The 21,238-nt window shown below is 53.1% G+C and overlaps 1 protein-coding gene across 4 annotated transcripts in view; it reads left to right on the forward strand.

Moving 5' to 3' along the window:
- Positions 1-21,238, forward strand: part of SEPT5 (septin 5) — a 59,907-nt gene that overhangs the window by 24,391 nt on the left and 14,278 nt on the right. Inside the window, exon 1 of one of the 4 annotated variants that reach the window (XM_010581656.1) lies at positions 13,358-13,436. The exons of 2 other annotated variants lie outside the window; for them this stretch is intronic. Coding sequence is in view for 1 of the 2 variants with exons in the window: in XM_010581652.1 (XP_010579954.1) it covers positions 18,560-18,649 (90 nt within the window). In the remaining variant the exon portion in view is untranslated. Of the gene's footprint in view, positions 1-13,357; positions 13,437-18,435; positions 18,650-21,238 lie in introns of those variants that run through there. One more of the 4 variants, XM_010581652.1, reaches the window with a different exon arrangement.

Genomic DNA, 21,238 nt, shown 5'->3' on the forward strand with positions numbered 1-21,238 from the left:
AGGAGCTGACGCGTTCCTCTGGTCTGGGTTGGTGGTGTGGAGATCAAAGACGATAGGATGAAACATCAGCTCTTCCACAAAGGCCTTTGTACAATGTAGTTCATTTAGAGGCAAATTTTTTAGGCAGTTTGTGATAATACAAACCAAGGGCCAGCTTTCTTTAAATACGGATTAAAGTGCCCAAGTCCTTTGAAACTGAGAGGAGCTAGGCACCTCCTATGTTTTTAATAAATTTGGCTCTGGTGAGCAGCCTTGCCACTGTTCTTCCCCCGTTGTCACTCTAACTGATTTCAGTTGCTGTGTAGCAAGAGCTCTCACCATCTCCCATGAGCAGGCTGCTGCAGAGGAATTTACGCACCTGGTGCCAAGCTTAGAGTTGCCTTTCATGTGCTGTGGTCCATGGATTAGGTCCAGGAAAGGGGTTGGTGAAGGAAAATAACTGGGAAAATACTGCAGGAGGTAGGTTCTGGGCTGCTCTGAATGGGCCTTTCATCTTTGTCTCAAAAAAATCAGTAAGAGCCATCGCTCTCTGAAAATGGCCTTGAAAGGATTATGGCTGTGCTTGTGAGCAATAGAGCCATCTAAGATTTTTGTTTCTTTATTGGAACTGAAACTTTTACAATGCTGCTTCTTTTTTAGGGACTTTGGCAGAGATGCTCTGTTGTGGATTAGTGTTCTTAACATCTTATCCTGCCTTGTTTCTTCTGAAAATTGCCCTCTTTATCCTCCTCCGAACTCTTCCTTAAACCCCCCCATGTGTACTTGGCAGCAGCTAGCTAGTGGATAGTCACTGTTTATCACACTAGCTGTGCTGCTTTTTGACTGATCCGTGCGCCTGTTAGTTTTCTTGTATGCTGCTGATTGCAAGCCCTTTGGGGCTGGGATTGCCTTTGTGCTCCGGTTCAGCACGCCGCACATGGGGATGCACTCTTTGGGAGCGCGTAGCTGATTGCAATCCCCTTCCTGGGTGACAAATCCGGGGCTGAAGAGCTAGGCAGTGCTTTGCCCTGAGGCTGGATGCTTCTGTATCCCATGTGCCTGTCTCTGCTTCACCTAGACTCTTCATAGCGTGAAAAACTCATGCAGGCTTTGCTATTGCAGATCTCTTCTTACCTTTTGCAGTGTTGATAATTGAGGCCATTCTTGCCTGGGTGAACTCTTCCCGTGCCCTGATCTTTCTGGATGTGCCAGTGACTGCAAGGGTGGCAGGGCAAAGAATTAGAGAGAAGTGTGACGGAGCAGCTGTTTGCTATAGCGAGAACATCTGTATTGACTGGGCTCCCTGCAGTTTGGGAGTGGGCGCTTTCACCTTTAAAATCCAACTCTAAGGCTCTTGCGTAAACAGTGAAATAGGATCTGCTCCCAGAGGAACAGTTTATAGAGTTAAATCTAAGTATTACTGGAAAAGGAAAATACAACCTTCGTCATCTCTAACTGTGCCAGGGCACTGATGTCCTTACGTCTGTGGAATTCCTTTGCATAGAGGAAGCCTGGTTTGCCTGGGAAGAGAGTTTTTTCTTGAATTAGGTTATTTTCTGTTGCTCTTAATATACTAATGATTTCACAGCATCTCCTCCATATCCTCAGATCCTGCTGTCCCGAATATTCAACAGTCCCTCAGCGAATCTTTCCTGCCTATAGTTTTGGAAAATATAGGGTGTGGTTTTGTATGTTTACCTGTATCTTATCTGTGGGTTCCTCAAATACAGTACAGTCTGATTCCTACTAAGCTGCCCTGTGTGAAGCCTTTTATTTCAGTCTGAATGGCTTTTACAAGCTTTTTTGCCTGTATGTTAAGCAATTTAAAAATAAATAAATAAAAAAACCCTGAACAACAACAACATGCAGGAAAACTCTGTGGGAGCATTAGTGCATGCCTGCTGTCACTTGCAGGAGTATTCATGTACAGTTGTTTGCAAACAAAATGGCTGTCCATTCCTGCACGCAAGGAGCAGTTGAGTACTGGAAAAGTGTGAAGCCTATAGCAAGCAGAAGTCTCCTACAAACAGCGTTGGTGGGTTTTTTTGGGGGACAGCTCTCCAGGGTGTCTGGGTGCAGGGTGAGAAGCACAACCCTTCCTGAATGCCTTCCAGCCCAGGATCCTGGAGGGCTCGGCAGGCATTGCTGGCCCAGCCAGGGCAGGTGTGGGTGGTCATAGTGAAGTTCTCCCCACTGCTGTTTTAGAGGTGGCAGAACTGAAGCCTGGGACATAACACCTCTGTCTAGAGGCATTTCTGTCTGGAGGCTGTGATTTTTAGGGATATGCAGCAGCTACTTTGACGGTGTGGCTCCATTCCTCTGTGAGTCAGTCACACCACAACTGAAACTTCCCAGAGGCATTTGAGCCTCAGGAATCCCCTTAGCCCAAATGTTCAACTTCAGACCTGTTCCTTCCATGTAGTGGTTGCTGTTTCTCAGGGAAGTGGGGTGTGAAGCATGCCCTGCTCAGCTCGCTGCTGTTGGAGCTCTCCTGTTGGGAGCTAGCAGGCGCTGCCCAGTAGGAGGTCTGTGGCTCCTCATCTCCCTAACAAAGCAACCTGTCTGTTGGATATTTGTTTCCCCACTGGGTCCTCACTATATTGCTGGCATCTTACCAAGTTACAGGTGTGAAGCCAGAACTGGCAGAAAGAAGCTGGTGGGAATGCAGCCAGGTGGGAACAGCCCGCTGCTTCCTCTGCTGAAATATGTCTGTCCTGCGAAGTATTTATTCCTAGTCCGTGCTGAAGAGGAACCACCTGCACAGCCCAGGTCTGTGCCCTGGTGCCAGGATTTAAGAGAGGTTCCCTTCTCTGGTGCCCACTGCTTCTAGAAGGGCTGAAGCCCACAGAGAAGAAAGCTCTTGCTTTCATTGTGTTTTTGGCTGGTTGGTATCCAGGGCTGGCCTCTGGAAAGAGGCTGGGGAGCAAAGTGCTCTCTGGGAGAAGCCGTCGTGCTGTACTTTTCCCACTGTTCAGCCCCAGGGGTGTTGCGTGATCCAGAGAAACTAGCACAGGATTGGCAATGCGCATGGTCATGAGCTCCAGTCTTCCATCTGCTTGAAGGAAGTCCTAGAAATATGCAGCATATGATCCATAGCTGCGCACTCAAGCATACCCTGCCCCTTGTTTCTCTATCCACTGCGTTTGCAATAGCTCCCATTACCTCACAGTACTGAGACAGTTTCATGCCCCGCATTGCTTTGGCCCGTCACCGCTGTGACATGCGTGAGGCCAAGGCCATCTGCATGGGCTGCACTTGGATTGGGTCCGAACAGTGTATGGATCGCAGCAGCTGTATTTGCTGACAAAATGGCCCCATCCAATGGCTGCCATTGCAATGAGACTGGGAATTCTGGAGGAGACCCGCAAAACCTCAGTGCCTTCCTGTGTAGAGCAAAATCTGGGGTGAGGGGAAAAAAACACGACCGTGTAGGAGGGAACTGTGTGACAGTGATGTGTCTTGGCCATTACTGCTTGAGGCACTGTTGGATACTGCGGTCAGTTTAGTGCTTCCAAGAATGAAGCACTGATTCATCTGTGGTCGATGCCTTTTTCAAAGGATGCCACTAAACTGTCAGTCTGGTTTCTCCTGGCCAAGTGTGACCACTGCAAGGCTCTTTTCCTTAGGACTCCCCTGTGCTGGTGACCTGAATTTCCATCCTTCTTGCTCAGCCTGGTTTCTCAGGCATTGGGTTAAGTATTGCCTGATCCAGGTGTGAGAATCCTGCTGCCACCTTGGCCAGTGTGGCCACCTGGACAGTGGAGAATGGGGCTGTGCTGCAGAGGGCCACAGGGTTGTGGTGTTGGTGCTCAGTGCAGCATGGGTAGGATCAGTTGCCAGTACAAACTATTTCCAACGCTATGTGCATGGGGAGAGAGTTTGGCTGTTGCAGTGCAGGCATTTGAAGGCCAGCAGTTGGAGCTGGGCACAAGGTGGAGCGGTGTGGCTGAGCTAGTCTGACTGCACCAACCTGCCATTTCTCCCCACTGCTCTGCTTGGCTTGGATTTGGGGAGTCAGGGGTTGAGCATAGTCCTGTGCAGCTTATGCCATACTCTGCTATTAACCCAAAGCAGTTCCTGCCAGGTTTGTTCTTGCGGGGGAAGGAGGGAGGGTGGAGGTTTCAGATGGCAGTCAGCTGGGAGGCAGAGATTAATGAAGTGTTGAGCTCCTAATAGGGAACATGCTCCATTGATTTGGGTTTCCCTCCCCACCCATCCCGCTCTTTTTAATCTGTGGCACAGCCTTGAGAGCAGCTCAAGAACGGAAGTGATTTCAGACTGGAGGTGACCTCATCCATCTCCAGCTCTGAGGTGGAGCAGCATTTGGAGCCACGGCTTATGCTGCTCTTTGAACGATGCAGGCGAGGGGCTGAGGCTCCAGGGAGAGCCCTGTGCTTCCCACTCAGCAGAGTGCTCTTGGCATGTACGGGGTAGGATCTCGCCTGGACGCCTCCCGCAGTCTGCCAGCTCCCTGAGTGTGGCTGTTGGTAGGACGCAGCTCCAGCCCTGTAAGGTCCTGGCATCTCGCCCCAATTACCAGGATTTAAGGCTGCTTGGTGATGTCTGAGCTGTTGTGCTGCTGTCCGCAACGGTTGTGACTTCTGCAGGGAGGGGGCAGGGGGTGTGATGTGGCCCCTTTTATGCTGGTGGAGGGAACAGCCCCGCGGAGGAGCAGCACCGGTATTGGGGATCAGCCCTGTGCATCTGCTTGAGGAAAGGGGGTGTACCTGGGTGCTCCCCAGCCCCACGACTGAGGGGCAGTGCCCCGCTGCCAGGCGGTACAGTTGTGCAAGTGGGGTGGGAAGTCCGGGTGGCTGTGGGGTTTTTTATCTTTTTGTTCTCATCTTTCGACATGCTAGAGTTGGGGGGAAGTAGGAAGGAGAAGATGACAGGCGGAGTCCAAAAACCACAGATGGACAAGAGGCCTTTCTGGAAATTGCACATATCAGAGCAGTCCTCTGATGAAAAGTTCAGGCTTGTCCTGCAGGGTGCTGAGCCATGCCTGGCTGGAGGACATGCTCGGTGCAATAGTGTGTTGGTGCAGGAAGGTGCTGAAGGTATGTGCATGGATGGAAGAGTCCCTGCTGGGATCTTTGTATCTGAGGGCCCTGTGGATCAGTGGGAAGGGGGATCAGAGCCCTCCGGAGGCTTTGCTTTCTAGGAGCAGAGATGTCAGTGGGTGCACTGAGGATCTGGAGTGTGGGGTGGGAGCCAGCTGGGGTGTCAGCTCCAGCTCCCAGGCAGTGGCAGAGAGCTCAGGAGACCACAGGCAGACGCTGCTTGCAGAAACTACCAGAGAATTCTCCTTCCTGACACGGCAAAGGGCCCTTCTTCCTCCTGTCTTGATGTCTGCTACTCTGAGACAGCCAAGATTTTCTCTTGCACAGTTGGAGCCTGGAGTCCTTGGACTCTGCTGGCATCCAGCAAGCCCAGCTCTACCCTGGCTGCTGGAGCTGGTCTGCCAGGCGCAGCTCTGGACTTCAGTAAATGACCGCATGCTCCAGTAAGGACAGCTTCCAAGCGCCGTCTCGCTAGCTGTGGGGGGGAGTCCAGCCGCTTCCCCTTAAGCCTGGTTGTCTTCTGGCTCAGGCTCAAGCTGGAGAGATGCTAGGCTGTGGCAGGCTATGGGTGGGAAAATAAAAGCAATCTTTTCTCATGTCCCTGTGGCTCTGTGGCTGCGGAGGAAACTCCCTGTAGCTGAGTAGGCAGTATGGGAGGGGGATAAGTTCACTGGAGGAATTTGCTTTTCTCTTGGCCTCATCCCAGGTGGTATCAAGACTCTTGCTTGGAGATAAATTCCCTCCCACCACTGCTAAATAGGGAGAGTTTAACCGTTCATGGGATCTAGCAAGAGACTTCTCCCAGCCCTCCTACCCCTCTTCCCTGTTGCACTGGGAGCAGGGACTGGAAACAGATCCCATCATGACCGTGTCATGGTGAGGACAAGAGTTTAAAGTGCCATTTTCCTTCTTCCTGCCTCAGAGTTGTCTCCATGCCTGTACAGGATGGAGCAATCTGAAAGTGCATGGACAAGCAGGGATTTTGCACAAAAACATCCCTTTTGTCCCTTCTGCTCAGCAGCCCACAGCTGTGCCAGCGACATTGGAGTGCAGTGGCAGGTGACTGTGGCCGGCTGGGTGACAGAGGAGCTCTGCCATGTCTGTGAGAAGGGCTTTGGGACAGCGGAGCCCCAAAGAAGGCTCGTGCTGCTGCCAGTGGTGAAGGACACACAGTGCCAGTGCTCGCTGCTTGGCAGGGCTCAGGACCTCAGCAGTTCCCTGCCATCTGCGGCCTCGTGTGTAAGCCCCAGCAGCATCCCAGAAAGGGGCCATTGAGCCCCGAGCCCTGCCCGTTGCCGGAGTCAGGAGGGCACAATAAAGAAGATGTGTCCGGGCGGCAGCCTGGAATGGGCTCGTGTGTTGGGAACAAATGAGCCTTTGTAACAGGCGCTGCCTTCAGCGGGAGGTTTGTCAGCTTTGGAGCTGGGATGCTAATGCGGGGCTCCGTGCCCAGCCCCGCTGTGCTGCTCGGGGCCTCCCCCCGATTCAGGGCTAATGGGCAGCCTGGTGGCAGGGTTGCTGGTTCTTCCTTCGCCGTGGGAGGTCTTTGCAGCAGGTCCTGCTTGCCCGAGCACGGCTTTGCTCGGTGGGCTGAGTAGCTGCAGGAGGCAGGAGTCTTCTGGCCTCTTAAGTCCCAGCGTTGAGCAGCCTGGCTGCTCTGTGCCATGTGTGTGGCCTGAAGCTGTGCGTGTACAGGCTGTGTGTGTTCCCTCCAATGCATAAAGTCCCCAGGAGCGGTCTCAGGGTGTCTGGGACAGGGCTGTAATGGACCAGGATGGCAATGTCACTGTATCTGGGGCTTTGAGGAGAACTGTCTCTTGGGAGGAGTTCAGCAGAGCGGGGCTGAGTGGGACTGCTTGACAATATGTGACAGCAAAGCAGCCAGATTGGAGTAGCGGTAAGGGAAGCTCCTATGCTTGGGCTGTTACACTAGATACACTCATTACAGGAGGATACGCTTTAGAGAAAGCTGTCTTTTCCAGCTATTGAGAACGGACTTGAGGTCTGGCCACTCTCCCGTCTCTGGCTGCAACATTGGTGCCACACTGGTGCGGAGCTGAGTGTGGCTGTGCCTGCCGGGTGATTCAGAGCCGCCCTCTCCAGAGCGGTGTGGTTGGTGGTAGGGTATGTGAAACCACAGACGGGCTGAGAAGCTGGTGATGGGATTGGGGTAGTAGGACAGGACCATGTCGGGAAGGATCCCCTCCGTGAAGCTGTGTAGGATGCTCCAGGCTTTTGATTTTGTGGAATGTTTGTCCAGCTGATTGCTGCTGCTGCAGTATCACAGCGTGCTACTGGCTGCTGCATTTTGTTCATGGTATGTCCTGATATTTCATCATGTCTCTCCTAAGAGCACTGTTCTCCAGGAAAAGTTGGTTCAGCTCTCTCCAAGCAAGACTATAAAGATTTTTGGGGGAAGGAAAACTTAGTGCATGTTCTGCCACGGTTGTGAACCACAGGCACCAGCTCTTCCAAAGGGAGGAATCGCTGAGGGGAATTGCAGGGCCTGGGGGGCAGGCTGAGAGGAGCATAATGTCTCTTCTGGCTCTGAAAAACACTGCGTGTGCTCAGAGAGGAAGCAGCAACCACAGAAAAAGCGTAGTTGCTGAACTCAAATTGCCAAGAATTAAGCAATCTGTTTCAAAGCATGAAAACTCCTGTTGAGCAAGAGGACTATTTATTTTCCCTCCTGAGGCAGGTGTGACTGGTAAAACAAGGTAGCAGAGTCCTCCTGCAGTTCAGCTGCCAGACAGGGCCAATACTTTTTTAGCCCTCCCCACGCAGGGTGTCCCCCATTTTTATCCCTTTCCTCCTTGTGCTACCGTTTTCGGAAGCAGCCTAGACACTCCCATGCTACATGCTGCTGTTTTTATCTCCACTCTCTGCTCTGTGCTTTTGTGCTGGCTAGGGCTGCGCGGGCACCGCTGGCATGTCTTGCCCCTTTTTGGGGCAGGTGGGTGTGTGGTTGCCACAAGCAGCTCATACATAAAAATGAATAGATGAAAAAAGTGTCTAGGTAAAGATTTCTGTGCAGAGCGTGATCTCTGCAGGACCCTGATATACAAAGAAAGAAGGCCTGGTAGCTGTTGATTTGGGGATCCTGGCTTATCAGTGGCAGATTCCTTTTGGCTTTGTAGAGGGCACACCAAGAGATGTGCGAACACCTTAGTCAACCCCTTCTCTGCTGCCGTGCCATGCAGAGCAGTAAGTCAGTGCAGCTGTGCTGTCTGCTGGGAGCAAGTTCTCTGTGCCTGCAGGGAAGCGGCCTGTGGGTAGGTGTATGACTGAGCTTGATAGCAAAACCAAAGTGGGAGGGCTGCTGTGCCTCCCAGGTGTGTAGTTTGCACAGAAGGAAGATGCTAGGTTGCTCTGGGGAGGGCAAATTCAGACTGTCTGTCCCAACCAGCTAGCTGTTCAGTCCCTGTGTGCATAGGAGAGGAAAGTCTCTCTGCAGTCCTTTGCTCTGTAGCTGCTCCTGCGAGCCAGGACGTAAGTGGAAACAGATGGCACCATCTCAGTGGTTAGTAGGAATCTCTCACTGCTGCAAAACTGCTAATGAAGTTTGGGGCTGGACTGAAGCACACCGAGGCTGCTGTGCTGACAGGGCATGCTGTGCTGGGGTGCCTGTTACCGCCTTTCTGTTGCAAGAGCACTGTGATTGCTGAGCTGACCTTGTAGCCTGGCAAATTGCAGTGTTCCCTGTAGCAGCCTCAGACAGGGTGTTCATCTGGGTACCACAGAGCCATCAGGACCTGTCAGTGTCCTTCAATCTTGGTAAATGATCCGTATGGTCATCCTCACTGTGACTTCCAGACCTTGTGTATCACACCTGCATTATGGAAGGGCATGGGTAGCTCTCTGTTATCCAGCCCAATCTCTGCTAGGACTCTGAGCCAGATACTTCTCCATCCAGAAAGGTCTTTTGCTCTGTTTCACTTCAAATTCAGACTAACTCTTCTCATTTTTTCCCCTACTGGTCAGCATCTCTGATAAGGAAAAGCAACACTCAGCAGTTACTGACTATTAGTCTTAAGCTTGGAAGAAACTTTGTTTAATTAGCTTTGACAGCACAATTTGATTTAGATATTCAGTGACTTGAAATTTTCTCCCATCATCACAGCATTTAACAGAATGTGAATCTCCAGTCACACTGCAGGGCACAGAGAAGTGGTGAGTTGTGCAGCAGAGGTGTAACCAGGCTTGCTGTTCGCTGGAGCAAGTAGATGGGGGAGAAGGGGAGAGAAAGGTGTTGGAGAGCATCTCGTGATTCCCATTTTGATTATTCTGACGGCATCCTCCCCAGCCACAGCCTCGGTGTCTGCTCTGGCAGGGTGCAAGGAGCCGGTGTGAACTCTGGATGGCTGCACAGCCACAGGGAACTGGGAAACAATCCTGGTCCCCAGCCTCTCTCCAGTGGCCTGAGCTCCACAAGCCATGGGCTGCAAAAAAATTTGACAGTCTTTGAAGTCTGGGAGGAGCACAGCCGTTTGCTGCCTTGCAGCCCTTACCTTTTCTTCTTCTTTCATGCAGCAAATTGCTAGACTTCGTGTCTGCCTGGCCGGTCCCACAGCTGTGTCGGTGACCCACAACACGGCTGTGCTGGGGACCTCTTCGGGTCAGCTGGGAATGTGATGCCCCTCGGGAACACCACGGCACGCTGCCGCCATGCAGCAGCAGCGCTGATCCGGTGCGGTCGCTGGTGTGCGAGGTGTGCCAGGCCCTGGGAAGCCCCGGCCAGGCCACAAATGGTGGAAGAGGCACCAACTGCTCAACGGCTGCAGTGTGTCAGGCCTTGTGGTCTGCGAGCCGGCCAGTGGCACAGCTGGGTGAGACTCCATCCAGCGCTTGGTGGGCAGCCAGTAACAGGCTGGCATGGATCTGGGGGAGGGAGTCAGCAGCAAGCTCCTGAAATCTTCTGAAAGTCTTTTCAAAGCCCTCACCATGGGGCAGGCGGCAGTTTGGTTTTTGCAGCCAGGTGGAGAGTAGAAACTACCCAGCCCAGGCAGCGGTGCGGAGCTGCTGGAAGTCTCAACGGTTTGCGTCGGAGGGCTGTGAGACTGTCAGTGCTCTGCATGGGCTCAGGACATTGCCTGTGGAGATCACAGTATGCTACAGGGTACAAGAGGTCAGAATTGACAGATCAACTCTGAAAACCTCAGTTTGTACATTTCCTGGAGGGGGGGATCTGTGGAGGAGCCATAAATCCCAGCAGGATAACTCCTCTGCTGTCCTCGGTCAGGTGGAGGTGATATGTCTGTCTGTCTCTGCAGGTCCTGGGGATGCTTTTGCAATCATCAGGGCTTCAGGTACCAGTACTGCTTCCTAGAAAGCCACTGCTTAGTGGCAGGGGAGGACAGACATCTTGTATGTTCAGTGAGGATCTCTGTGGATACTTCATCTGGGCACACACTCCTTCCCTCCTCTGGGAGCTCTGAGAGACAGCTCCGTGCTGAATTATCCCAATTTCATTGTTCCTCCATCTCTTTGCTCAGGTTTCCTGCAGGAGGGTGTTATGATCTTTTTCTGAGAACATCTCACACCGTTGCTGATAATCAGGTGTGCTTTTTTAGGCCCTACCTGAAAAGGAGTGTTTTGCATCACTGCCCATAAATTGAGGTCTGCTGCAACCCCAATGCAGCTGATTGCTTATTGCTGCTGATTAGCTAATTGCTTCCAATTGCCAACAACATCACACTCATTTTAACCAGGTGGGGAGAAGGGGCAGGGTGCAGGTGTGGGAGGGAAAGCCGTGTTTGCCAGACTGAAAAGGACAAATGCTTCTGCAACGAAGTACTCAAATTGTTGCGCAGTTCACTCTGCTGTTTATATTGAACCAAGAGAAGCATCCAGGGGAGGAAGGGAACAGAATTTCCCTCTGACTAATGCTGCTGGATTGTGCAGGGCTGCGGGGGAACTGCCAGCCAGAGAAACCATCAGGAGGAAAAAGGAAATGGAAAGGGAATCTAATTACCCATCTGCAAAGACAGATACTAGTCCCGATGCAGGACTTAACCCTGGGGAGACTGATGTGGGCAGCGAGTTTTGCGCAGACTGGTCATATGGTGGGGCTGGGAAATGGGCTCCCAGGGGTCCCCTCTGGGATGGCAGATGGTTGAGTGCATATCACGGGGAGCCGGGTAAGACTAGAAGCCACATAGCTGCGTTCACTGGGGACGCTGCTTCATGCTGGGCTCTGAGGGGAAACACTTTGCAGCTGGGTACAGCTGTGTCGTGTCTCGGTGGAGGAGGACTGTGGGCAGAGTTGTGCAGGTGCAAAGGGAGGAGGGCAAATGCCTGGCACGCTCTCAGCAGGCTCGTCTCAGTGAAGTGGGCTGGTGGTGCAAGCCCAGGGATGAGGGAAGGAACGTGGAGGTCCCTGTGTGCCTCTGCATCTCAAGGAGCGTGCACAAGGACCGTGCTTTGTGTTATTGCAGCATGACTGCACAGGGGCAGCCGACAGCAGGGAGAGAGGGTGGGAGACTGGAGCCTGGGGGTCTGAGCGCTGGATGGAGACCTGCAGGAGACCCCCGAGGAAGGAGGAGGTGCCTCTACCTCCTGGTCATGGAAAGCAGCAGTCTGTCTGGCCTTGAAGGGTGCAGTCTGCAGAGTTTTTGGGGGGTTATTCCTCACACAGGCTGAGGCTGGCTTTTCTCTGCTTGGGTGCCTCCCAGGACTGAAGGTTGCTTTAGAGATCTGCCTTTTTCCCCTTAACTAATGGAATTAAAAATAACCTGGTGACCTAAGAGTGGGTTTATTCTCCTCTCCTGTGGGCATCAGCTACTCCTAAAGTTATGTTAATTGTAGCTGGGAGACCCAGACAGAGGTTGGGAGCTGTCCCAAGACAGCTGGCTTTCGTTCTCCCAATATTGTTTTCAGGAGCCTGCTGGGAGGACAGCAGGGTTAAGAAAGACCTCCTTCCAGAGTTGGGAGTATCTTTGAGACGGGCGTACTGGGGATGAACCAGGAGCATTCCTGCTTGGGTGGAGCATCCCTTTTCCAGCCTTATTTGTCCACTGCCTTGCTCTCCTCGGTCCATGCTCCGTGTGCTGTTTGCAGGTGTGGTGCCCCAGCCTGGACTGTCTTCCCTGGCGATGCCCTTGAACTAGGCCCTGCCGGACTAGGTGTGAGTGTCTCACAATGCTCAGAGGCCATGATGCCCTCTCCAGTTCAGGATTCAGCCTCTTTGGTAGACAGGCCTGATCCTGCATCCCTTACTCACGTGAGCAGTCGTCTCTATTTCAAAGGGACTACTCGGTGAGTAAGGATCGCAGGATTGGGACCACTACCTATAACTTTAAAGTTGGACCTTCTGTAAGATCCTGTCCCCAACCTTTTTCTGTTCACGTATGTTAATGTGCATCAAGAGCTTCCAAAACGGCTGATGTTTTTGTCATTTGGATGGAGAACCTGAGAGCTGGAGCAGCAGTGCCCTTCTATTTCCGAGGATAAATCACCATTATTTTCCACCCTCTCCCACCAAACGGCTCCCAGCCCAGCCAGCTTCCATGCCACGGAGCAGTGTGTACCTGTTTGTCTCCGAAGCATTCCTGTTCCCAGCTTCTCAGGGCTGGCAGGGCTCTGCTCTGCCTCTCTCTGGTTTCCCTAGCTGTAGCTTTGAGATGACAGGCAGGGAATCTATTTAAGCCTGATTTGTGCTGCAGAGCTGGAGGATGAAGCAGAGGGAAAGATGAGCAGCGGTAGTGCTGAGAGACTGCTGCAGCCCCTCCTGTGCCATCTGGTTTCTCCTCCTGTCTGAACAGCCTAAATTTGGAAACCTCTGTCCTTCGCTAAGGTTTTGAACGCGTTCGCAATTGGAGCCGCTGGTGCCTGCGACCTTGGGCAAGGTGGAAGCAACGAGGGTTGCGGGTTTGATCTGCAAATTGATTTCTGTCTGGCCCTGGCCGGGGGAAGCCGCCGTGGGAGCTCCCTCTTACCCGTGGGAGCCGCTCTGCAGCGGGCCGGCTTCTCCCTCGCGTGGAACGTGTCGGTACGGCAGCAGGGAATGTCTGGCTGGCAGGGGCTCCTCCGGAGAGGAGAGCAACCCAGCATTTTGTGGAAGAGTTCCAGCCAGCTCCGCGTCTGCCGGGTTTGTTACATTTTGCAGATTATCCCTAAATGATGAGCAGAGGAGCTGGGTGTGACAAGAGCTGTGAATTTGCTCCAGAGGGAGTCACGAGTTTAAACGAGCGGGAGGCAATTTGTGGTCGTCGGTCCTTCGGCTGAGCTGGAAGTGGAGGCATCGCGTGAGTCACACGGTGCCTCTTGGGAAGCGTGAGGTGCTTCAAGTGGAAGCAGAGAGCACAAATACCTTTAAAATGGAATTTGATAAATTTCTGCAGGGATTATGTGACAAAGCAGCAGTGATCCTTGAGCGGAAATTAAAGCTTGACCTGTGGGGTAGGTAAAAGAAAAGACAGGCGATCTTGTTGCTGTGTTGATTGTGCTTGTGGCACTGTATGTACAGGAGGTTAATCCTGTGCTTTGGGATTTCTGCAGTTCTGGTCTGGTATCTTGCTTTTCCCTGAGCATCAAAGGATGAAGCCTGGCTAAAGTGTAGGGGCTCTGATGCTCCCAGTAACCATTTACATAGAGCCTTGCTTGCAAGTTCAAGGTTAAATTAATTACCAGAGTTTAGATCAGCAAGGCATTTTCTCTTGGGTCAGGTCAGCAGGAACCTCGGGGTGAGCGTGCAGCTCTGCAGGTGATGGAGCAGCAGAGTCCAAACCTTGCGATACCCGTGAGATTCATCTGTCTGAAGTCAGCACTGACTTTCCACATAGTGAGGGAGGAGGCAGCGGGAGGAGAAGGTGGAAATTGAGCCATGGAAGTTCCCAGCTGTGCACCGCAGGGAAGACACCTACAGCTCCTCAGCCTCCATTGCCCTGGTCCAAGCTGGGAATGGGTTTACTGCTGCTCCCATTCAACTTGAGCAAATGGCTCCTCTGGAACTGCCCTTCCCATCCTGGTAGAAAAAAGCCAGGAACCAAATTCCCCTTCTGTGGGGAATTCTGAAAATAACTTTGTCTGCTTCAGAGGAAAAAACATAAATGCTGTTATGATGTAACTGTGCTGACCCTGCAGAGCCATGGATATGCAGAGCTTCACCGGTCCTTTGCACAGGCCAGGCTGGCTGGGTGCATCCCTGATGGGACCCTATTGCCTGGCTCTGTGCTGCTCAAGAGTGTCTGTCTGGACCAGGCTGAAGATTTTCCTTCCATGACACGGTCCTGGTTGTTCACCAAGGATGGAGCCTGAGCACTGCAGTCCTTAGGCTGTAGCATCTTTGCCAGAAACCAGCTCCCCTGCGGGTGGGGGACCTCTCCTGCGAGCTGGCTGAAGCCCTGTCTTCCTACACTGTGCTGCTGTCCCTCAGTCTCCTTCCCCTAGGTGCTCTGGTTGATGTGGGGGGAGAGCTCTTCACACCTGGACCTCTGGATCTAGCTCCCGTTCATGTTATTTTCGCTGCTCATAGCTGAGCCTCTTGGCTAAGCCCATGCAAAAGGCTGAGCGTGGAGGCTGCCAAGGAGAAAGCCCCTCTTTGATGGGAGCTGGGGGCTGCTGGGAGGAAGGTGTGTGGGGCTCTGGTTGTTGTGGCTGGAGCCTGGCCAAGATGGTGTACATTTAGCCAAGGACAGAATTTCCTCTCCTTGCCCCCATCCCCATCTCTGATCTGTGCTGGTCTCTTCTTGCTCATCCTTGCGTCATTTCTGCTCCTTGCTTGTTGCGTTCACGGCCACCTTTACCAACCGCACTGAGCTCCGTGTGGCAGATCTTTGTCCATTGCCGCTGCCAAGTCCTGAGTGCTGGGTGTTTTCTTAAATGGGTTTATCGCTTCCAGCTCCGATGACTGTGCAATGGCACAGCACTGTGTCTGTGTTTAATTAGCGCTGTTGGTGAAGTGTGGCTCTTTGTTCCCTGGGTCAGCGGTGTGGAGTGCAGCATGGGCATTCGCTGATGTGCTGCTCTCGGAGAACATTTCTATGTGCTGACCAGCTGCCCGGTGGTGAATTTTGCCTTAGTTTACATCTAAAAACATTAAATAATGCATTTTCTCTCCTCTTCTCAGAGCCTATCTTCAGCACCACAGGCTAGAAATCCCCTCTAACAAAGGGAAAAGTAGGACATTGCTCTATCACTGCAGCTCTACCCACGTGTACTGCGTCCCCTTCCCAGAGCAGCTCTTGAGGCTGCGCTTGCCCTGAGCTGGCTTCAACGAGCCAAAGGAGAGGGATGTGGCAGAAGGGTAGGTGTGTGGTTTGGCTCTGTCCTGGCCCTGTTGTTAGCGAGCAAGTGCTCAACATGGCAGCAACACAGAGGGGCTGGTCTGTGCCAGACGGCGCTCATTGATTATTTCTTGTCTTTCTCTTTTGCTGTCATACTTTGACAAAGAAGGGCTGGTCCATGAGATGGGATGGGCTTGGTGCACCCCAAGCCTGCATTTCCCTTGCTGAGTGCTCAGCAGGTTTGGGCCGGGCAGAGCTCTGCTCTGGCAGTCAGAAACCTGGGTTCAGCTGCCAGCTTCACCCCTGAGCTGCTGCTGCTAGCACCTGCCCAGAGAGGAGGTTAGAGGTGCATGTGGCCCACAAGCCAGTGGAAGAAAACACTTCGGTTTTGCTCTAGATCTTGAAAAGGCAAAGACGTGCATTCCCCTGCTGAGCTCTGCTGCACACCACATGTGAGATGTCCTGTGTGCTATTTTTCATGTTGTACATCAGATTTCTTGGAGGAGCAGGCCAGGGCTTACACTGGGCATTTCCAGGGGCTGCATGGAAAGGGAGAGGGGCAATCAGAAAGGACAGGGGCAAAATAAGGTTTAGCTTGGCTGTCTTTGGGAAGTTTTCACATGGACCAACCTGAGCCAACGGCTCTGGGTGTGTCATGTGGCACATCTGAGGGACACACACATGTCTTCTCCTTGGCCCGTCATTTCTGGTTTGGTGACTCTTGGTAGGAGAGGAGCCAAGATGAGTGTCTCTAGGAGAGGCAGAGGAGGCAGAGTCTGGGACCAACTGACCCTCCTTCAGCATTTTGAAAGCCATAGCATTGGCCATGCAATCTTAAGATGCTCTCCATAGCCAAGACCTACCCTTCCGGGTTTCTTTTCCTAATGTGCTCTCTGCGTTCCCAGGCGTGGCCTCCTGGCTGGAGTTCCTCCCTGGCTGCCAGTCCTGAGAGTGAGTGTGATGTGTGAGAGCTCAAGGTGCTCGGGAGACAGTAGCTCCTTGTTCTTCTCTGCACTGTCAGCATGGCTCCTGGGGCCATGAACAACACTGTGGTTTCGTTGCAACCAAATAATTGTTGACTTCATCTGTGATCCCAGCTCAGAAGAATGCTCTGATTTGGTGCAGTGGGCTTGTGGGGACACAACATGTCTCCGTGTGCCCTTGGAAGATGCTTGTGGTTGGTGGCCATGTGGCCTGTGTCATCAGACAAGGGTTTACCAAGCCATGAGAATTCATGGGGGTTGGAGAGGGTTTGCTTGCAGCTACTGTGGTTTATGGTATGGAAGGACTAGTGAAACCTCTGTGTTATCTCAAGTAAGTTTGGATGCATTTTTGGTGTGCCACAAGCCATTGCTCTTGCTGCCCAGTGCAGACAGCATGGTACCTTCATTGCTCCTTAGTCATGCACAAGGTGCAGACCCCAGTGGTGGAGTCCTCTAGTCAGGAAAGCAAGGATTAGGTATTGTGAATGTAGGAGGAAAAAACCCAGCGTCATGAACGTGGCCTGACCTACCACTAGGCTGGGAAGCTGTTGTAGGGTTATTGGCTCCCTGAGGAATGGAGAAAAGCTGCAAAGCAGGGGCAGAGCCACTGAACGGGGACGTGTTCTGAGAGGTGGCAATTCTTGCCACACCTAGATCTCAGTCCAGGCCTTCTGTTACGTGCAGAAACACTTGGGAACAAAACCCTGTGGGTGTAATTTAAAGGTGCTGCTGGCAGAGCAGGGTGGCTTGGAAAAGGGCTTCCTGCGTGCGATATGACAGCTGCTGTATGGCGGGAGTCTTCCTCCTCTGGGAGTGTTTCCTGGTTCTTCTCCATTTATTTTTCTTAGCCTTTAGGACCTCATGCCTGCAACTTCCGGGGTTGCCTTCCTCAGCTTGCAGGATGGCAGCATAGGTAAACCACTGTTCTTCCTTTTCTTTCTTCTTTCCTTTTTTTCCCAGCATGTGCTGTGTTTCTAAGACCTTTCCACTGCCCCCAGACTTCAGGCCACTGGAGACCTTGCGGTAACTTAGTACCTTATGGCAGAACCTGGTGTCAGCCACGCTTGGGGTGCTTGGTGGAGGCCCTGGGTTGTGGCCCAAGGGTGGCCAGCACAGACCCTGCTGTGGAGCCACTGATGGAAACCCGCAGTTCCCAGAGAAGCAGCGGGAGCTCTGGCTGGGAGCAAGGCAGGAGTGTGGCGGCAGCCTGCGTCCCTCCCCATTTGAAAGCTGCTCAGGAACCCGTGTGGCAAGTGACAGGTTCCTCCAGCACCACCAGTGTTGCCATCTCATGTGACTTTATTATATGTGCTGTGATATTAATCCCCGAGTTTCTGGAGTCATGTAGTTGTATAAAATCATCAGCTTTTGTCTGTTTCAGATAAATTCCTGTTCAGTTTCTATGGCTGCATAGAAAAGCTGGAAAGCAGGTCTTATGCATATATTCAGAACCCAAACTTGAGGTTTGAATGACTTTTCTGTGCATGCTGGGCTGTTGCTGGGCTGGGTTCTTACGCTTAACAAATACACATACTTCTTTATTTTGAAAAGCCTCCAAAGCTTAAATGGTTGCTATAAGGTCCAGAATACGTCAGCTGCTATTCCAATTGAATTCAGAGATGAGGCTGCAATAGAGCCTGGACTAGACAACAGATGGACCTGCACCATGTGGAGGCAGATCCATGTCAACCAGGACTAGGATCTGGGGGCTAGATTTGGACTCTGCTTTTTGGGAGCTTTCTGGACCCTTTAGACCTTCGCACGCACAGCCAGAAGCAGCACATTTGTGCCGAGAGCGGGTTTCCTTGCAGCAAACCTTTTGTCTCGGCTGCGTCAGTCAGGATATCTAAGAAATCCTCCAGCTGAGTAAGGCCATCTGACAAAAGGAGTCAGACTCATGGCTGGGACGGCATCCGGTACGTGCACAACCTCTCCGCGGGACACTGGCAGAGCGAGAGACATCGCCTCTGGCCTGTGGCCATGGTGGCTTTTGTCCTGTCCTTGCTGGCAGGCTCCTCCTGCAGCACAGGCGGAGGCAGGAAATCCCGGGCAGCTGCCGTGGGAGCCCGCTCGCCTCTCCTGCCTTCTCCTCGCCTCTCCTCCTCGCCTCGCCTCTCCTGCCTTCTCCTCGCCTCTCCTCCTCGCCTCGCCTCACCGGGCCGCAGCGCCGAGGCGAGCTGAGCCAGCCCTGCGTGTGTGTGCATGCGTAGGCGGGGGGGCTGCCGCATGGATTTAGCGAAGGCTGGGAGGGAACACATGGGTTGGGTTTTTTTTTCTTGGCCCGCGGTGGCTGTCCATCCTGCCGGCCGCGGTTATGGATTCGATCATTATTCAGGAGCGGTTAGTGGAGCGGCTGCTTTCTCCCCGGACGCAGGCACAGCGAAGCCACCCAGCCAAGCTGAAGGTACAGGGATGTATTTATAGCACTGTGTGAACCAGGGAGCAGCGGGGACAGGAGGGGGGGAGGATGGTGCCCGAGAAGACGTGTGCAGCAGGAGACGAGACCTCTGAGGAGCAGAGGAGCGGAAAGACGCTGGTAAGGGAGAGATGGCGGGGACAGAAAAGAGGGGAGTAGCCCCCGTGGGAGCAGGTCCGAGAGGCGCGTTGGACAGCTGGGAGATGTGCGACATATTTTTGTGCGGTTATTTGATGCAGTGATTCCCTGCCTGAATGGTGTGTGTATGCTCGGGGCGGGGGGGGGCTCAGGGCAGGAGTTAACACTGCATGTGTGCCCAAACGCAGTCTGGTTTGCGTTATCGTGTTAATGCTGTGCTTTGCTACCCAGTTTCCTTCTGCTGCAGCAAATGCTGGCGGGCGAGTAGCTTTACTGATACTCCTGTGCTCAGTCCCAGGCCCGAGGCAGCAGATGTACGCAGGAGATGCCCAGGGGATTGTTTGCTTGATGAATTTATGCAGCTTTCTGGCAATGAAAGGAAGCGAAGGGTCTGCCTCTCCTCTGGGGCTGGGCTGTGCTGGTTCGTGCAGACGCAGATGTGGCGGCCGTGCCTGGCCAGAGGGGAACGGCTGGAGGAAGGGCTGCCCGGGAGAGAGCTGGACAGTTTGCACTGGAGGCTGCAACACTGAGAGGGTGTCCCCCGCAAAGAAGTGGAGGCAGGGGCACCAGGATCCCAGCACAAGCTCCATCGTTTCTGGCGTTTGCTCTGGACCTGGGGTAGGGGCTATTCTTCAAATGTTCTGTGGTCCAGTGGTGTTTAATTTTTAGCCCTTTTGAATATACCCAGCAAGACCCCATTTATCCCCAGGCTGAACGGTGCAGTCACACGAGATCAGGATTGGTTTAAACAGCACATCCACCAGAGAGGTGAGGAGGGAATTGGGAAGGACAGGAGCGATGGAGGCCGTGCTGTGCACCCTGCCTTGGAGGTACAGACAGCCCTGCGGACACCTTGGTAGTGGGGATGGCTTCTCCTCTGTGCACCAGATCCCAAATTTTTCTACCCCTGGTGGGAACTGAACCCACCAGTGCCTTGTTCCATGGCTTGAACTCCTAGGGAGAGCACTGCCTGCCAGGGAGCCTTGGCTACCTCAGCTGGGTAGTGGAGGATGTGAGGACGCAGCGTGTTGTTGTGATGTCCGGTGAAACAGTGAGCGTGTGCCGAGGAGAGTACAGACATGTTTTGCTTGGCCTGGGGTGCTTTGGTTTGTAACAGGGCCCCAAAGGTCGGCCACATCTCTTGGTGGCCTCCACTGCGGTGCATGGGGCACGTTCCCAGGCACGTGGGAGTGGGTCACCAGCAGGAACAAAGGCAGCATGTGGAGGAGGCGGTGGGGAGAGGGGCTCTTCGTGCCGGAGTGCCTCTGGCTCGGCCTGCCAGGGCCCTTTCCCGACAGCTGGGGCTGGTGAGGGAAGCACGGTGCAGCAACTGGCTGTCCTGGCTTGTGTCAGCTTGATGGGAGCTGGCTCGCGAGGGTCGGGAGCGTGCGGAGGGGGCTGTGATATCTCCAGGAGCTCCGTCAGTCCAAGTCTCTCATCTATTTAATGGATTTTAGCTTTTCACAACCCTAAAAGCCACCTGCCTCCTTCAGTAGCCCTCCCAGCCCTCTACACCCCCTTCAGCGCTCTCCATCCTGTGCACAGTTGCTCTGCAGATAGCGTCCCTGTTCGGTCCTAATGAAGATGGTCAGTGGTATAGAGCTTTGAGCAAGGCAGACACCAGGCTCGGGAGGCTACTTGGGCTCCTTGAGTGTGATGTTGATGTTGGCACACTAACAGAGATGCTGGCACATGCCTGTTGCAGTGACTGGGATGGGAGCACACGTTGGGTGTCTCAAAGCCAAGATGAGGAACCGTGTGTCTAGGCTGGCCATGGTGCAGGGACCACACTGTTGTTCCTGAGAGAAAGCTGTTAGAAGAAGGGGATCCCCCCCTGCAATTTCCCCTGCATCTGTTGCCTTCACCCTTGACAGATACGCTGGCTGCTGGCTCCCAGCAGGGCTCTGCAGTGCATCCATGGCTGATCAGAGGAAGGCATGGCTGGGGACAGGGCTTTTCCCCTTGCAAGTCTGGCTGCCTCCCACTGCGAGGGAAGTTCTTTTGGTATGGCGCTCAGCACCGACCTTCCTTGCTGCGAGGGAAGTGACTGCATGAGTCATGGGCAAAGGGCAGTGACCTGCGCCAGCCGGGATTTGCTCATTTCAAATGTCGTGATTCCACCGAGCTATGCGGAGGTAACCAGAGGTACAGTAAATCCAGGCTTTCTTGGTTGGGCTGAACAGAAATGAGAGATCAGGTTCAGCCAGTTACATTTGGCTGAAGTAAGCGGAGTTACACCAGAGCTCTGCTCCCCAGTGTCTCTGTTGTCAGCCCTTAGTAATCTATGTTAAAAACAAAGAAAATAAGAGCAACACACCCCAAGCCTCAGCTATGGTTTTATTAGCATGTCACTAGTACCATTTCACATGTCAAGTCACTGGAGAAAGCAGGTGATTGTTGTCGTTGTCTTTCCACAGTCTGGTAAAGACTGGGGCAGGT

Source organism: Haliaeetus leucocephalus, unplaced genomic scaffold (genome assembly GCF_000737465.1).
Source record: "Haliaeetus leucocephalus isolate CR32 unplaced genomic scaffold, Haliaeetus_leucocephalus-4.0 Scaffold802, whole genome shotgun sequence".
Classification (NCBI taxonomy): Eukaryota; Metazoa; Chordata; class Aves; order Accipitriformes; family Accipitridae; genus Haliaeetus; species Haliaeetus leucocephalus.